Genomic DNA, 19,319 nt, shown 5'->3' with positions numbered 1-19,319 from the left:
TGGTTCACTGCAGGGGATAGGCCTGCGGGGGTGGTTGCTTGCTTGCGATTGATGGATCTGCTTGGTCAGGCAGACTGGGTTATCACAACAATAACAGTAGTGAAGTTATTTTTCATTTAGATATCACTTCTGTTCATTAACAGTACAAGTTCCATGATTCTGTTGTGTGAATGAGTCACCCAGTGGCTGATGCTTTTTTTTTTTTTTTTTTTTTTTTTTTTTTTTTTTTTTTAAATAAATATCACTGTACACTCACTCCAGAAAGTATCGGTGCAGATTATGTGTTAAATATTATGACACACGAAACAAAGGAAACTGGAAATGAGGTTCTGTCCTCCCACACGCAGGCATCTCAGACGAAAGATGATTGCTATATCAGATACCGCTTGTGTCCTTCATAATGAGTAGGGAATGGCCATAAATGTTATGATACATACTGATATCAACGGGCTGTCATTGCCAAATGGTCGAATCAGTCCGAATAGCATCGGACCCACAGGGCACCGATACTTTCTGGAGTGAGTGTACATCATACTAAATACTCTCCCACATGAAACGGATTCTTCATTCTAAGTTACCATATCATCACAGTAAAGTAGCTTAGTATAATATCTTTTGTTTCACTATAATGCAAACTAATCATTAGCTCATGAGTAATCTCGGGTCCTTTCTCACTGTGGATTTAAACGTCTCATTCAGTGCTTGAATATATTTGAATCCTTTCTTTCCTCTTCTCTAGGACTTCTTGACATACTTCACAATGCTGGAGATGACAAACTTGAACCCTGACTCCCTTGAGGATGAAGATGTGACAGGTGCAGTACAGCACAAATGGGAGATGAGTGTCTATGAAGGGGCCTGGATCCGTGGCTCAACTGCTGGAGGCTGCAGGAATTTCCTGGGTGAGCCTTTGTGAGACACATCTTTGTTTACTGGAAGGTGTCTTTACTGTCTCTGTCAGTATGTATTGGTTTGCATCTTTAGTTGCTTGGATTATGATACACCTCTTTTGTTGTGAATTACTTTACAGTATTTTATGTCTTTCGTAACCCCTAAAGTCTGTAATTCGCTCAACCCCCTCCCCCCTCCTGAACTGCAAAAAAGGGGTGTTTTTTCAGCTATTGTAAATATCAGAATTTATGGCATATATTTCAAGAGCAAGAACATACACACCCGAAGATGTAAGTCACATCCAGATTGACTGAGTAGTTTTTGCACAGGAGCACGACAAAAAATAATAGTTACCCTTCCCAGCCTGGCGAGAGGCGGTACGTCGTAGAAAATAGCCTCATTATGATGACTTACCTGTTGAAACTCACAGTATTCAAGGTGAATAATATTCCTAGACATGAATGAATGTTGCGTAACTAAATCTGAATGAAAAATATCATATCCTGAAAAAAACATATCTGGAGAAAAAAATGTTCATGTAAAAAATAGAAATGATACATTTATCAATGAACTCAATACTACAAATATGATAATATGATACAATATCATGATATATCTGTAACATAAAGGTGTGACACGGCTTTATATGTGCAAAAATGTTTCACATACCTTAGGAAAATAAATAACTACTATGCTGAAGGTGTAAAAAGCAGTGTAGCATGGAGACGTAACCCACAGAAAAATACGATAATGCATGGTATATTTCCAGTAATATACATGACATTGGGCTAATAACATGCACATATATTACTATACATACACTAGGTATTGCTGCAATAAAGTCGGGAAGTGAATCCTCATTTGATGCGTCTCGTGAGGGCGTAGGGTAGTAATGCAGTGGAAGAAAGGAGGAAGGTGGAGGGAGGATGGGGAACTTCCAGAGGGAGGGAGTGTAGAGCATGGAAATATCACCTTTATCTGCACATTTGAGTAGGAAGGAGAAGTGGTGAGGGATATGTCTCTCAGCAGCCAAGCCAGGGGGGTAAGGTGAGTGGAGGGGGGGGACAGGAGGGGAGGTACTGCTACAGCCAAACCTCACTTCTATGCTCTGGCGGCAGTAGGAAGGGTAGAAAGAGTGGGATACATCACATAAGGCATCGACTGAGGGGGTAGGCAGAGGGAGAGACAGGGTGGGGGGGGGCTTGCCCCCCACTCTGTTGGTGGTCTGGAGTCCTCCTCCCTCCCTCTCAACTCGTAGGTGGGATGGTCTTGGTGTAGGTTACATAGAGTAAGAAATGGGAAAATTTGGTTGTAGTTTTTTATTGCAGTTCCTTTACTGGGCTTTTTAGGCCAGGGTGTCAAAGTAACGCAAACCCCCACAGGGCCGTTTAGGACCTTAGGGGTTAAGGATTATTTCAGATCTTTATGAATTACTTTTCATCTCTGTATGGATCATTTTGTATCACTTTCCTAGTTGAAGTTTAGCAAACTAGTAAAGACAGTCATTGTATATTTCTCTGTGGTATGGTCCATCTATCAATTCTTTGTGTAGACAATGTAGGAAAGCAGAATGTGAATATCGCTTACGTCGGACCAAATGGAATCATTTCCATTATGTTTTGGCAAGAAGGGGTGTCCTCGTTAGTGTAAAACTCAAAAGGGCAAAGTATTATCAAGATATAGTTGACATTTGGTAGTGATAAAAAATATTTGGCTGTGTTATTAATAATATGATGTGTCAGAAGAAAATCATTGGTAAATCAACTTGTTTATCTAATGCTTAACTGGCTTCTGATTTTATTTCATTCTTCACAATTAAGATATCTTGCATATGAAATGAATAAGACAGTACAACTTCCAATGATGAAACCTCAGTTGAATTCCAGTCACATTGCACAGGAGGCCACTTGCTTTCATCATTTCATCCATTGGATGTAAGCAGAGTTGAATGTTATATCAGAGATCTTAGTGAAACATATTCCCCACTTGATCGATTCACTGTGTCTCAGTTGTCAGATATGTACAAACATGCAGTGTTTCTTAGAAGGTAACATTGTGTAGTCCGAGAAACATGCCTTGCTCAGGCCAGCACTTAAGAAGCCTGGTCTCAGTGTTGAGAACATTTTAAACTATTGTCCTGTCTTCAATATTTCACTCTTGTTGAAGATTATTGAGCAAGCCATACTAGATCAACTTGTGCTATTACTGGAATAAAACAGAGTTGTTCTTCCCATTCAGTCAGTACGTAGGAAATACCACTCACCTGAAACTGCATTAACGAAGATGCATGACGTCATGGTTCTTAGCACCTGCAGCAGGGTGTCATCTCTCTTGTTTCTGTTGGATCTGTATGTGGCTTTTGACACAGTAGATCATAAACTACTAGTAAATGACTTGCATTTTTACTATGTCTCTGTGATGGTCCTCTTTCACTCCTAAAGTCATATCTGTTCAACAGGTCTGTAAGAGTAGTTGTGGACAACACTTACTTGTGCTCATTTCCCTTTGTGTTTGAAATTCCTCAAGGATCTGTTATAGGTCCTGTACTATTCACAGTTTATGCAAGTAGTTTATTGTCTCTGCGTGATGCATGTGATGTATCATATCCGTTTTATGTTGATGACACTCAGCTTTATGTTAAGGTGACAGATATTAATGATACCATGAATAAACTGGAGTCCCTGATGACTGATGTTAAAATCTGGATGGCAAAGAGGAGACTTAAGCTGAATGATGATAAAGAAGAAATACTCTTTATTTGAGGAAACAGGAGGGATGGTGCAAGTGATAATGCCCCGACTCTGAAGATGTGTGAGTCAACTTCATCCAGCTAGTTTTGTTAGAAACTTGGGAGTATATTTTAATTAATAGCTAAATTATAAAGAACTTACTAAATTGCCAGAGGTAATAATCTGCACATCAGAAACCTGTACTGTGTGAGACAGCTGCTGAATAGATGTTGTCTCTTAATACTGGTCCATGTTATGGTCTTTTCTCTCTTTAATACTGTGATTTGTTATGGATTGGCCTCCCAGATAACCTATTATAGAAATATCAGCTGAATAGAGTACCAAGGCTTATCTTTGGTCTCTGCCCAAGTACCCCAGCTACCTCATTTCTAATTGAGTTGAAATAGTTGCCAGTGAACTGAATTTAAACTTTTTCTCATTGTTTAAAAGGTTCTTAAGCTTGGCAAATCAAAGTACAGTGCACTCACCTTTTTGTGTGTGTGTGTGTGTGTGTCCCCAACTCTGGGCAGGGGTTTCACAGCCTGCTCGCAAGGCCCAGTAGTCCTACAGACATACACCTCTAGTTTGGCGAAATATACTTTCACGAATAGAAGTTTCACGACGCGAAGAAATCTTTCTCTGTTAGGAGTCTCGCGATTTTAGTGAGAGTTTCGCGAGCCCCGGCAGCAAGTGATCACATGCATGTGCATCTGCTTAGTCACTTGTTCATAACATTGGTGAGCTTGATTAACTCCCACTAGATTTTGAGGGCTTTGATGTTGAGGCATTGGGAAGTGGTGGTGTGGGGGAGTCAACAGTGGTGGCGGGGAGCAGTGCGGCGCAGGTGGGGTAAACATATGCTTTATTTGAGGCAGTAGAAGCTTTTTACCAATTCTATTCATATTCCTCCAGTTTGTTTTCTGTATTTTTCGGACTATTTTCAGGGTGGTAAATTACCTGTCCCCTGCTGAAAAATTTCCTACTATTTTTATCACAACACTCCTAAGATGTACCTACGATTGTTGTTTACAGCGTAATGGAAGAAATCTTATTCAGCATACTGAAAGGTGGATTTTGTTTCCCAACTTCCCAAATGGATGCAAGAGTAGGTTAAGTTAGGTTAGGTTAGGTTGGGTTGGGTTAGGTTAGGTTAGGTTAGATTAGATTAATTATTAGGTACAGTTAAGCTAGGTTAGGTTAGATTTAGTTAAACACTTAGGTTAGGACAGTCCTTCCGCAACTAAGCTGACCAGTCAAACGAGTTGACACAACGGAACATAGCTAAAACCAGTGAGGGAAACAAATTTCACATGAAACGTTCATTTACCACCCTAGAAATGTTCAGAAAAATATAACAGAGTATAAGGAAGAAGAACTGATTTGCTAAGGTGCTTCTGCTGCCTTAAATAAAGCTTATGTCTACTGGCAGATGGTAACTAACCACCGTTCCCAACCGCAGAACTCATCTTCAAGCCTCGTCAAGCAGTTCAGCCCATGTGTCAGTGATACTGTAATAGGGTCTTTAGTATTCATCATCATTATCATCCAGACTTCCTTTCCCACCCTATGGCAGGGTGAGGAGTAGCAGTGTCCATACAGGCCAAATTTGCCCAATCCAATGGACCATGTTTCCATTTGCTCGCCATTCAGGCCCCCAGAATCCTGGGTCTATCTGATATGCCAAAAACATTCACCATGTTCTGTAGTTTCACATTAACGTATCCGGTAGAGTCAGTCAGGACACTGTCACGTTAAAAAGGGGTGCTCAGTCCCTGATCATGCACTTCTCCTCACAATATTCATCCAGCCAGTTCGATCTCTTGTCAGTCTCCTAGCCTCACCGACTTCCAAACCTCTCTTCCTCAAACACTCATTTACCATGTCCCTCCACCTTCTCCTTGGCCTACCTTGCCCACTCCCTCCTTCAAATTTGCTCAGATATACCTTTTTCGCCACTCTATTGTTGTTCATTCTCTCCACATGACCATACCATCTCAGGACACTCCCTTTGATTCTGGTGTCCACAGACTTCCTCACTCCACATCTTTCACGAATCACACTATTTCGTATCCTATCTACCGTCTCTACTCCATGTACATTCCTCAGCAGTCCCATCTCCACTGCTGTCACTCGTGACTTTTCATTTTCATGCTGCACCATAGTCTCACATCCATATGTTAAAGTTGACACTAAGTCCTTCATGTTAGCCTCGTGCAGCTGCAACACTCAAACCTTTGTTTTTTATCAAGGTCTTCATTGCACCAGTTACTTTCCTTCCATGTGTAACTCTACTTTCCCCTTCTTTTGCAGATTTTCCTCTCTTTTTCTATTACTGTACCCAGGTATTTGAACTCTCTCACCAATTCCAGTCTCTCTCCACACACTGTAACATCGCACTGGGAGTCACCTTCTCTCCCAGTAACCATCACTTTACTCTTTTCTACATTTACTCTCAGGGCATAACACTCACAGACAGCAAAACTCTGCTGTGGTCTACCAAGTTCTTGTCCGGTATTTGCAAGTAGTACTGCATCATCAGCATGCAACAAATTTGAGGTATTCCATGTATCACCATTCATTACCAGCGCCAGCCCTCTCTCCATTACTGGTGTTTTTACTTCTCTCATCACCCCATAATAACAATGATAATAATAATAACAATAATAATAATAATAATAACAATAATATTAATAATAATAATGATAATAATCCATCCATCCATCATCCAATCCTACATTGCCCCATGAGAAGCATAGGAGCCTGGGGCTAGGCAGTTGGTCCTGAGTGACCCGCCTCACTCATCCCTGAGTGTCATTACATGAGCAGTCAAACCCAACCATCCCTTGGGTATCAACCTTCACTGGCTGAATCCGATGGAGCGCAATAATTACCCACTAAACCACTAGGTGCCAAAATTTGGTTATATGGTTGCCACTCAGCGTAGTAAATGGTTTCCTGGTGTACAGGAAACCATTTGGTTTGTCACTCAGTGTTGAGTCACCCACAGGCAGAAGGAAGAGGAGAGAATGAAGGAAAGAAAGACAGAAGAGGGAGTGTAAAGTCACCTGTAGGCAGAAGGACAAGAAAAGAATGAAGGTAAGAAAGACAGAAGAGGATGGAAGGAAAGAAGGATGGAGGAATAATAATGATAATAGTAATAATAATCCATCCATCCATCCATCATCCAATCCTACGTTGCCCCACGAGGAGCGTAGGAGCACGGGACTAATAAAATTGGTCCTGGCATTTAAGATGAGAGTGACCAGCCTCACTCATCCCTGAGTGGCATTATGTGAGCAATAAACCCCAACCATCCCTTGGATATAAACCTTCATCGGCTCAATCCGACTGGAGCACCTTTATTACCCACTAAACCACCAGGAGCCAAAATTTGGTTATATGGTTACCACCCAGCATAGTAAATGGTTTCCTGGTGTACAGGAAATCATTTGGCTTGTCACTCAGTGTAGAATCACCCACAGACAGAAGGAAGAGGAAAGAATGAAGGAAAGAAAGACATAAGAGGGAGTGTAAAGTCACTCGCAGACAAAAGAAAGAGGAAAGAATGAAGGAAAGAAAGACAGAAGAGGATCGATGGAAAGAAGGATGGAGGAGAGGGCAGAAACCCGAGAGCAGCACTACATCAAGCGAGTGGATGGTGAGTGCCCCCACCTACCACAAACAACAATAATAATATTAATAATGATAATAATAATAACAGTAATCTGATCTTGTGTTTCTAAAAAGAGTCAGTTCTTTCCACATGAAAGAAATATAATCTTGTGAGCTGAATGAGAGAGGAAGGGACACAGGAAATAATGAGAATTATTTTAATTATTTCATTGCAGTATTTGAGAAACGTGACTCCACGCTCAAGAGGTTATTGTTTTTTACCTCTGTAGTTTGGGGAGCACTTTCTTAAGCTGGTAAATATTGTCTAGTGTTAACTACAACCAGATGGAGCCTGTAAGGGTTTCCATCTGTGGGATGGTTTGAGTTTATTGCTCATGTAATGCCACGTGAGTGAGTGAGGATGGCCACCCTTCCCTTAAATGTCGGGACTTAGTAGCCTAGCCCTGAGTCCGTACACTCCTGTTTATTTGGGGAAAAATGGATTGGATGATGGGTGGTAGCCAGAAAAAAATATATATACAGTTGAGTATATGTAAAAATCTTCCATGGCTGCATGTGTTATAGGTCAGTGTTTACTTATTCTACTTTGTGCTTTCCCTTTCTTTTTTCTTGATTGTGCTTGCTTAATTTAATAATGAGAAATAGAATTAAGTGACTGTGTTTTTAGATACAGTGTTATCCTCCAGAATAGTAACATGCCTCTCCTCCATACCCACAGACACGTTCTGGCACAACCCCCAGTATCGTATTACTCTGACGGAGGTGGATGATGACGATGATGATAACAAATGTACTGTCATTGTCGCCCTCATGCAGAAGAACCGACGTTCTCAGAGGAAGCTTGGCCTGGAATGTCTCACCATTGGATTTGCTATCTATCATGTTAGTCTGCTGAAACTTATGTCTTTTTGCAGGATACCTCTAAGTAAAGGTACCATGGTGCTCGTTGTATGATATTTGATGAGATTTTTAAGAATTTATTTCTATGGTGTGTGGCACCTTATTGTCATGACAGACATTTAAATTGAGTGAGTGCAGGTAGCTTCCTCTCTAATGCTAGCATAAGTTCCCACCCACAAACATAGCTTATAAAATCTTTTCCTATTCATATACAGTCAGGCCTGTCTCTGCAATGAATTGCTAGAATGATGCATGAGAAGTTCTTCCTGGCCTTGTTGAGCAGTTGCAGAAACCCCTATAGCAGTGGTCAGAGCCAAGATTTTCCCCCTTCCCTCCACATGTTTATTATGTTTATACTGCTTTTACTCACTATTTAATTTGGTTATCTTACTTATACTAATACTTCTTATGTAGAATACTGTACTGGTGTATTATCATGGAAGCGTTAAGGTAAGAACACTGTAGTTTGCTTTTAGGGTAAGCAGTATCTCACTTTCTTTCTGTCCATATCCAGATGCCATAATCCTGTAAGGGGTGGCCATTAGTTTTTGAGTTAGTTGTTTTATGGGGAGGGGCACTACCCCTCCACCAACCTACTTGTTGACATGTTGGGAACACGTTTAGGTTAATTTTGAAAAATACTGCCCGCATAATTTACAAAGACTAATCTACAGTATCTATTGTCCGACGCCTCAGTCCTGTAAGGGGTGGCCAGAAACAAATCACTTCCATGTTGCTCTGTCCAGTGCTGCTTCACTGCCTTGTTCTCAGGTCACAGCCCCCTCTCTCATATGCCTCTCCACTTCATCCCTCCATCTCATCCTTGGCTTCCTCCTCCCTCTCCCCCCCCCTCCACCTTATTGTCATACACTCTTCTTGTTAGTCTGTTGCTCTCCATCCTCTCCACATGGTCAAACCACCTCAGTGTATTTCTTCTAACACTTTCTATCACCTCCACACCACAATGCTTCTTCACTTCCTGATTTGTCAGTCTGTATGTCCATGTGACTCCACATGCTCCTCTCAGTAACTAATTTCCATTGCTCTCACTCTTGACTTGTGTTCTTCCAACAAGGTCCAAGCATCACTTCCATATGTTTGAGCTGATATCACAATACTATCATCCAGTGACATTTTTACTTCCATGCCCACCTCCCTGTTCCTTATCACTGCTTTCAAAGAACCAGCAACCATTTTTCCTTGTTGTACACTTTCAAGCACTTCCATCCCCTAAACTTCCACCCTTACTCATCACACTACCCAGATACTTAAACACACTCACATGTTCCATTTCTTCCTCATCCAACCTCACTGTACATTCAGTGACTTTACTTCTCTCAGAGACCATAACTTTACACCTCCCTACATTCACCTTTAGATTCCATTTCTTGCACACACTCCCAAACTCATTCACTAAGCCATGCAGTTCCCTTTCATCTTCACCTAACAATACAGTACAGTATCATCTCCAAACAGCAGTACAGGGAGTTTCCAAACACTGCCCCCTCTTATTAGGGTCACTCCAACATCCACTGCCCTAACTTGTATCTCTTTTTTAACCCCATCCATATACAGATTGAACAACCATGGAGACATGAGACATCCTTGTTTCATTCCAACATTCAGATAGAAAAATTTACTCAGTACACTATCCAGTAAATGAGTACCAACATTCCTAAGGGAATGCAGCATAGTCTTTGCACAGCTGTAGTACAGTGGCATACTTCTGTGCAAATTCACATGATGATTAATGAACATACAAGAGCTATCACCTCCCCATATTCTTCATTGGCTGCTATTTGCTTTCCTAGTTGTTCTCCCTCACAAACCTTTTGTGGAGAGTGGTTATTCTCTACCTCAGAGCTGTTGCCTGATATATAGTTTTTATACTTTTTTTGTGTAGGTGACCCTTGACCAAAAACATATCCCCATTGAGCCCATGTTATAATTGCGTCGCTATACGATAAAATCGCTATGTGATGGGTTGTCACTTGACATAACTGGATGGTATAGCAAGGCTTTACTGTACATCGCTGTTGTGATAGACACCCCTTCTTCGTTCGTACTTGACTAACACGAGAAAAGGTAAATTCAGGTCATTATTCTCCTTGCAAGATCTGATCCCACTGTGGACCCCTTTGGGACTGATAGACAACACCTCAGTGTCATCACTTTATCCTTTTTTCAGCATAAGATTAGTTAATATTAAGACAGAACACTGAGGAGTCGAACGATAATTCATTTGTGTTCTGTATTTGTATAATTAATCTAATGTTTCTATTTATCTGTCTGTCTATCTATCCATCTGTCTGTCTTTCCATCTGTCTATCAATATACAGTACCTTGTAGGAAAAAATAGTCAGCTATGTTATAAACCTTCTATACACATACACATCGTCCTCCTCAAAACAATAAGGTGCATTGGGAAAACCCATCGTTGAGCTGGGGTATGTTAAATGGGGACGTTATAACATAGAAAGTGTAGGGATGCATTGAAGAGCCTGGAGATCCCACCCCAACCAAGTCCAAAACCCACCCAAGTGGGTCCTAAAACAAGTTTTTTTTAGCCGACCTAAACCCCCAAATAGCTTCAAAACAAGCTAAACTAAGCCTAAAAGTAGTCTATAATTCACCTAAACCCAAAAATAAAATCTGAAAATCATCAAAACTAAGTCTAGAAAAAATCAAACTTAGTACTCTGTACCCCAAAATTACTGTGTTCACTCCACCTGTGACTAAAACACATTAAAACTGTTTGTAAATCAACCTAAACACAAAATTCAAGTATAAAATATCATAAAAATTGGTTAAATAAGAAACCATCAGATAAAAACCCATCAGACAACCAGGGACTGACCATCGACGGGCTGGGAAGAGTGTTAATTTTTTTACATTGTTTCGGCGGGGTATCATATAGCGATTGACCGTATAGCGGGGTATGGGTGTAGTTATAAAGGCTTGTATCTTCCTTGCAATTACAGTTTCACTGACTCACAACTCCTTTCCAACAGTTATGAGCTGGTATCATATTTGCTCATGCAAAATCTGTGAAAAATGTATATCCTGGGTGGCCACTCATCAGTACTCCCTCCCTCAGAGCTTTGGTGCCTCAGCTCCAAAATCAGTATTCTCTCAGACATTCTTTCCCACTGGTTTATCTTGTTACATGCAATAAACACACACACACACACACACACACACACGAACAGCCGGAGAGAGAGGACGTCCCAGGCATCGCTCCTAACCTTGAGTAGTTTCAGGAATTTTGTCTGTCCTGTCTCCTAGGGTCTTTCTTTAAATTTAAAATAATGAAAGTTGGTAGACTACCAAAAATATAAAGATTTGTTGGCAATAGTATACATGAATGTTTGTGGCTTATTCGGTAACAGCTGTTTAGGTACTTTACCGGTACGTTAAACATGGCCGAAAATGTAAACAATGAGGGAATGGAATTTCAAGGATTTGATGCTAATACTAATGTCATGGACCTGGTGAAAACATTAATTATGAGGATTAGTGAACTCGAAAAAAAAGTAGAGAATATAGCGATAAAGGATGTGTCAGGAAATACGGAAACCACCATACAAAGTCTAATCCAGTCCAACGAAACAGCCAATGAAGAGATTAAGAATTTGAAGAGGGATAATGTTGAACTGAGGAGGAAACTTGAAGAGAGTACTAATAAAATGGAGAAGGTGAGTAATGTATTAGAAGAACACAAGGCAAAGTGGGCACACGTAGAAGAAGAACAGAAAGAAGTGGTCAGCTTAAGAGAGATCATCCAGGAAGAAAGGGAAATGAACAAGAAAGAAATGGAAGAAAATGTAGTGAAAATACTGAAGAAAAAAGAGAAAATAGTGAGAGAAACTGTAGAAAGGAACAGATGTGTGGTAGTATTTGGAAACAGGGAAGAGGAAGAAAAGGTTAGGTTCGCAAGACTCGAGAGAGACACGAACATGGCGAGAGGAATATTAGGCAAGATTGACCCCGAAGGAGACAAGTGGGTAAAAGAAATTGAGGAAGTAAGGAGGATAGGGCCTTATAAGAAAGGGGAAACAAGACCAATGAGAGTCAAGTTTACATCAGAAAGTGTAATAAACGAGATACTTAAAGTGACCTGGAAATTAAGCAAAGAGGCGGGGATGGAAAATATTATAATAAGAAAAGATCTGAATGAAGAAGAAAGAGAAGTTTTAAAATCATTAAAGGAAGAAGTAAAGGAAAAAAATGATAAGAGGACAGAGGAAGAACGTAATACTTTTTTTTGGAGAGTATTGGATATGAAAGTAAGGAAATGGTATTTAAGGAAATAGAAGTGAAGGAAACTAGGGGGGATGGTTGTGAAAGATCAGAAGTTGAGGAAGTGGTACGGACAGAGAGTAGGAGAGAAGAGGGTATTAATAATGTCAAAAATAATTTGAAGGTGATACTTATATACTAATGTTGATGGTTTCATATCGACAAGGATCGAAATTAATGATTTCTTGAGAGAACATGAACCTGATGTCATGTGCTTTGTAGAGACCAAATTAAGAGAAGATATTGATGTTCATTTGGGAGATGGTAAATACAAACTGTGGAGAAAAGACAGAAAAGAAAAAAAGGGAGGAGGAGTGATGATAGCAGTGAAGAACAACATAAATGTAGATACTGTGGAAATGGGAGAAGGCAGGGCTGAAGTGATATATATGAAATTAGAAACTGGAGAGAATGTTAAGAGAGATATGGCGGTAGTGTATGTTCCCCCAAAGACGAGAGCATGGAAGGATGACGAATACCATGAGATGTTGTCAGATCTGGCCAGCTACTTGCAAAAAATAATTGAGAAAAGCAATAATATAATTTTGGTGGGTGACTTTAATTGTAAAGAGGTGAACTGGGAGGAATGGTACTCGGGAGGCGGCGAGGATTCGTGGGGTACTATGTTATTAAATATAATAATGAATAATGTGATGACGCAGTGGGTCAAAGAAGAGACACGGTTTCAAGGTGAGGACACACCAGCAAGGTTAGATTTACTGTTCACCAAAGAACCCGATGTAATAGAATCATTGGAATATCTCTGTCCTTTGGGAAAAAGTGATCACGTGGTCATTGAGTTCCAGATGTTAATAGGAAACGTCGAGCCAAGAGACGAGCTTCATAGACAGGGAAGATACAACTTTGGCAAAGCAAATTTTACAGGATTGAGAAACTTTTTTGAAAATGCGGATTGGAGAAAATTCAGAGAAACAAGAGAGATACAGAAGAAGTGGGATATCTTTCTAGACCTCTATAATTTGGGAGTGGAAAAATTTGTACCAAGAGTAAGAGGGAAAGAAAACAGGAAAAAGGAGTGGTTTAATAGAAGGTGTATGATAGCCAAAAAGAGAGAGATAAGGCGTGGAACAATTGGAGAAAGAGAGGTAACGACAGAACAAAGGAAGAATATAAAAGAACAAGAAACGAATACACAAGAATACGTAGGGAAGAAGAAAGGAATTTTGAAAAAGGTATAATTGACAAATGCAAGGATGAACCCAAACTGTTTAATAGATTTGTTAATGGCAAACTGAAACAAAAGGAAGGAATCACCAAGCTGAAAGTAGATGGAGAGGTCTTTAAGGATGCGGCAATGCAAGCAGAAATAATGAACAAACGTTTCCAGTCAGTTTTCACTAAAGAAAAGGAGCTTGTGGAAGGGGAGGGAGTGATTAGAAATGTTCCGGTGATGAAAGATATAAAAGTGGAGGTGCAGGAAGTGTATAAATTACTGGAAACTCAAGATGTAAGGAAAGCCCCAGGACCTGATGGAATTTCTAATTGGGTACTGAAGGAATGCAGAGAACAACTGGCGGATAAAATTCACAGCTTAATTGTATGCTCACTGGAAGAGGGGAAAGTGCCAAAAGAATGGAAGAGGGCAAATGTGGTACCAATTTACAAGGGAGGAAACAGGGAAGAACCCCTGAATTATAGACCAGTGTCTCTAACCAGCATGGTCGCAAAATTGTGTGAGAGAATCCTGAAAGACAGATGGATAAAATATCTGGAAGAGATGAATATTTTGGCTGAATGTCAGTTTGGATTCAGAAGTGGAAGGTCATGTGTTTCAAACTTGTTGAGCTTTTACTCAAGAGCGATTGATGTGGTACAGGAGAGAGATGGTTGGGTGGATTGTGTGTACTTAGAGAAGGCCTTTGACAAGGTACCTCATAAGAGACTAATGTGGAAACTAGAATATATAGGAGGACTAAAGGGGAAACTTCTGGAATGGATGAGAGACTTTTTGAGAGAGAGACAAATGAGGACAGTAATAAAGGAAAAGATGTCTGGATGGAGGGAAGTAACAAGTGGAGTCCCTCAAGGCTCAGTGTTGGCGCCAGTAATGTTCCTGATTTACGTAAATGATATGGTAGATGGAGTGAACAGTTATGCGAGTCTGTTTGCTGATGATGTAAAGATCTTGAGGAAGATAGAGGTTGAGGAGGATTGTAAAATACTGCAGGAGGATTTGGATAGGATACACAATTGGAGCCGGACGTGGGAAATTAAATTTAATGTAAAGAAATGTAAAATATTGGAAATGGGTAAAAGTACCAGGAGACCATCACTGAATTATTTTTGGGTAATGAATTAATCACAAAAAGGAGAGAAGAGAAAGATTTGGGAGTGCTGGTCCAAGATAGTTTGTCACCAGAAAAGCACATTAACAAGATAGTTGGAGAGACTTATAAGCTCTTGACTAACATAAGAGTAGCATTTCATTATATGGATGAGGAAATGATGAAAAAATTGATAGTGGCCATGATCCGCCCCAGGTTAGAATATGCAGCGGTAGTGTGGTCCCCACACAAAAAGAAAGATATAAACAAGATTGAGAGAATACAAAGAACAGCAACCAAGATGGTCCCCAGTCTGACAGACCTGTCATACAGAGAGAGGCTGGAAAAACTGGATTTGCCTTCGTTAGAGGAAAGGAGAAAGAGGGGAGACATGATTGCGGTGTTCAGGACCATGGTGGGAGTAGATAAAATTGACAAAGAAGATCTGTTTGTATGGGATAAGAGAGCAACAAGAGGACATGGAATGAAATTGAAAAAGTCAAGCTGCTTGAAGGATATCAAGAAATATAGCTTTCCTTACAGAAGTATAGACTTATGGAATAGCCTGGACAAAGAGATCGTCCAGTCTAAAAACTTAAACGAGTTTAAAGTTAAATTCGACTTATTGAGAAACAGCGACGGAAACCCACGAGCATAGTACATTCCGTGTATATCACACTTAGTTATATTCTTAAATATTTGGAACGACTTAGACAAAGAGGTGGTGCATGAGAAAAACATTCATGTGTGTAAAGGTAGACCTGATAAATGTGGATATGGAGACAGGACAACACGAGCATTGCTCAATTCCTGTATACTACAAATAGGTAAATACAAATAGGTAAATACACACACACACACACACACACACACACACACACACAGATGGACATTTTGGCTGAAAGCCAGTTTGGCTTCAGAAGTAGAAGGTCTTGTGTTTCCAACTTGTTGAGTTTCTACTCAAGGATGATTGACAAGCTACAAGAGGGAGATATTTGGGTGGTTTGTGTGTATTTAGATCTGGAGAAAGCCATTGATAAGATACCCCACAAGCTACTAATGTGGAAATTGGAACACATAGGAGGACTGAAGGAGAACCTCTTGGAGTGGATGATAGACTTCTTGAGAGAGAGGCAAAGGAGGACATTACAGTAATAAAGGACAGAATATCTGGATGGAGGGAAGTAACAGGTGGAGTCCCACAGGGCTTGGTGTTAGTGCCTGTAATGTTCCTGATTTACGTAAATGATATGGTAGATGGAATGAACAGCTATTCAAGTCTGTTTGCTGATGATGCAAAGATCATGAGGAAAGTAGAAGTTGAATAAGACTGTAAACTGCTGCAGGAGGACCTGGATAGATTTCATGATTGGAGCTGGATGTGGGAAACGAAATTCAGCACAAAAAAAAATGCAAATATTGGAAATGGGTAAAAATGCCAAGTGGCCATCACTGAATTATTTGTTGGGTAATGAACCAGTCACAAAAGTGAGAGAAGAGAAAGACTTGGGAGTGCTGGTCCAGGATAGTTTGTCACCTGAAAAACACATTAACAAGGTAGTTAGAGACACATATAATCTCTTGACTAACAAACGAGTAGCATTTCATTACATGGATGAGGAGGTTATGAAAAAATTGATAGTGGCCATGATCCGCCCCAGGTTGAAATATGCGGCAGTAGTGTGGTCCCCACATAAAAAGAAAGATATAAGCGAGACCGAGAGAATACAAAGACTGGCAACCAAGATGGTCCCAAACCTGGCAGATCTGTCATACAGGAAAAGGCTGGAAAAGCTAGATCTGTCTACCTTGGAAGAAAGGAGAGAGAGTGGCGACATGATTGCAGTGTTCAGGACCATAATGAGAGTAGAAAAAGGTGACAGAAAATCTGTTTTTATGGGATGGGAGAGTAACAAGGGGAACTGGAATGAAACGAAAAAGCCAAGTTGCTTAAAGGATATCAAGAAATTCAGTTTTCCACATAGATGCAGGCCTGTGGAGTAGCCTGAACAAAGATTTTCCAGTCTAAAAACTTAAACGAGTTCAAAGCAAAATTTGACTTGCTGAGAAACGGGGACAGGACCCCACGAGCGTAGCTCATTTCCTGTGTATCACAGCTAGGTAAATACACACACACACACACACACACACAAAGTACCGGTAATACTTTTCTCTATTTCTTGGTGCTCCTTTACTCATTCTTTCAACACACCACAACACCACCTCTCAAAAATATCACCCCTGACCTCATATTGCTAACCTCACATGCCCAACCCCACAGTTACGAGACCCTGACGGTGTTCCCCGACCCCTGGACCTCAGTTTCTTTAAGTACACAGCATCAGTGGCACGGTCTCCCTCATTCATCAACATGCGAGAGGTGTCATGCCGTTTCAAGCTGCCCCCTGGTACCTACTGCATCGTGCCCTCTACATTCGAGCCCAATGAGGAGGGAGAATTCATTCTTAGGGTCTTCTCTGAGAAGGCCAATGAGATGGAGTAAGTACAGGAATAGAGAGAGAGAGAGAGAGAATTTTTTTTTGTCAGAAAAGAGTAATCAGCATAAAGTGAGAATGATTTAGAAGATAATAGAGGGGAAGGCTAAATTAAGTTGGTTTAAAAAAGGGTGAGGATTCAGCGATTAGAGTGGATTTGGAAAAAAAAAAAAAAAAAACTTGCAGTCAAGCAGGGCAGTAGGAAAAAGTAAGTTGTTTTGATTTAGGAGCAGAATTGAAAAGAGAAATGGAACAGTGAAAAAAATTAGATTTACTCTTAGAATTACCAGCAGGATTTTTTATGTAGAACAGTATGAATGAACAGTAGTAAAGTTTTCTTTCATGCAGTCATTGGCAGATATATTTATTAACTAATAAGAAAATTATTTTCTTTAGCTGTCCCCCTTAACCTCTTCACATCGAGGTCTATGCTGAACTAAATAAAATTATCTGGCAGGAGCAAGAATAAAGTAATACAGAAATCCATCACTAAAGCAGTTAATGGAGTTTTTTTCAGATGCCTTCTTTTTGAATGGTGTCCTCTGATGTGAATAAATCATTTGGTGGTAGCAAGAATGAAATATCCTTGTACAGTAGGGCACCAGATTTTGCATCTAATAGGGACTGTGAAAAGTGCCGCGAAATTTGTTTCCGCCAAAGTTGGGACATTGACCTTATGGGAAATAAGCTAATAGCGACTGGGCCTGTAAGAAAACTCACCCCTAGTGTATTTCCTACCATAAATACGTCTTAAAGTTACCTGAAATGTTGCTATTAACACATTAAATCATAAAGTAACACAATAAAATATAAAAACATCATAAAATTCACTCAGATATGGTATGTACAGTATTAGCAATATTACTTACATGTGTAACACTTACACACTCCCTTCATTCAAACATAACACTCACCAGAAAGACCAGGGTGAAGAGCTTAATGGACCTGATGCTAGGAGGTATTCAGAACGATTTTATTTTTTAACTCATCATACATTTTTTCACTCCCTTGCAGTAGTCGCGCTTGGCCTTCCCCTTACTGCTTTCTGTTCGAGGTTCATGCCTTCTTACATCTTTTCCATTATCACCCGGTCCACCTCCGGTTCCACTTGAAGCACAAGACGACATATTTCTGTCAATTACTAATCAAGGACGAAATAGTGTAACACTTAACATTCGGACATACTGAACATGTGTGGGAAACGGGCCGAAACTGAGTGGTGGTGTTGGCATCACTGTGGCAAGAAGCCAAAACTTGTGGTGCAGCAGGGCACGAAAGTGTGCTTTTTAGTTGCGAATGTGCAATCACGGGAATATTTGGTGGCTGCCACGAAAGTGTGTTTCACCAATCTGGATACCACGAAACCTGGTGCTCTACTGTACTATATAAAAGTTGCCATCATTCTGAAGGGGCTAAGGCCATGATACTATATTTGCATAGGGAGCAAAGCGATACAAATAGGGTCGTGAAAAGGGTATATTTGAGTGGGGTTAAACGGATATAGTAAATGAATGTATGGGAAAGTGATGTATGGAAGTTGATGAGGCTTAGAAATAGACAAGGGATTGGGTTGGTTGGACAAGGTATGTATGGAGGGGTACATGAACTGACGATCTGGCTGTGGTATGACATGCATGTGGAGAGAAAGATGCAAAAATATACATGCAGATGAATAGATACATGATGTGTAGTCAGGATTCGAGCAGCTTGAATGATGTGTGTGAATGATTATCTGGCCCATTCCAGGGGTTTGAATGATGTGTGTCAATGACTATCTGGCCCATTCCACCAAGCTTTCTTTTATACTTAATATTTCTTTGTTTCTGACATTTCTTGATCCCCACTCATATCACAGAGGTCAGGATGATGATGATGATGATGAATCTATACCATATGTTTCATGAATGTGACTTACTGCTTGTTATCCCCAGGGAGAACGATGAGGATGTTGGCTTCGGTCAGGTGGATGAGAGGGTGAGTATTAGATAAATTGTGCTTCATGGTTTAGAAAGGTACACAGTGTACATGCACATTGGTTGTGAGTACACCACACTCCTTGGTGCTACAGTAGTATGTGGTACAGCATT

The 19,319-nt window shown here is 40.3% G+C and overlaps 1 protein-coding gene across 1 annotated transcript in view; it reads left to right on the top strand.

The window, feature by feature from the left end:
* Positions 1–19,319, top strand: part of LOC145393857 (calpain-A-like) — a 214,627-nt gene that overhangs the window by 145,861 nt on the left and 49,447 nt on the right. The window contains exons 27-30 of the mRNA XM_080267913.1: positions 740–902; positions 7,972–8,135; positions 17,019–17,236; positions 19,164–19,206. Coding sequence (XP_080124039.1) covers positions 740–902; positions 7,972–8,135; positions 17,019–17,236; positions 19,164–19,206 — 588 coding nt within the window. The remainder of the gene's footprint in view (positions 1–739; positions 903–7,971; positions 8,136–17,018; positions 17,237–19,163; positions 19,207–19,319) is intronic.

The sequence above is a fragment of the Coenobita brevimanus genome, chromosome 25 (genome assembly GCF_032717465.1).
Source record: "Coenobita brevimanus isolate Jiangsu-jjx chromosome 25, ASM3271746v2, whole genome shotgun sequence".
Classification (NCBI taxonomy): domain Eukaryota; kingdom Metazoa; phylum Arthropoda; class Malacostraca; order Decapoda; family Coenobitidae; genus Coenobita; species Coenobita brevimanus.
This window is presented reverse-complemented; position numbering and strand designations above follow the sequence as displayed.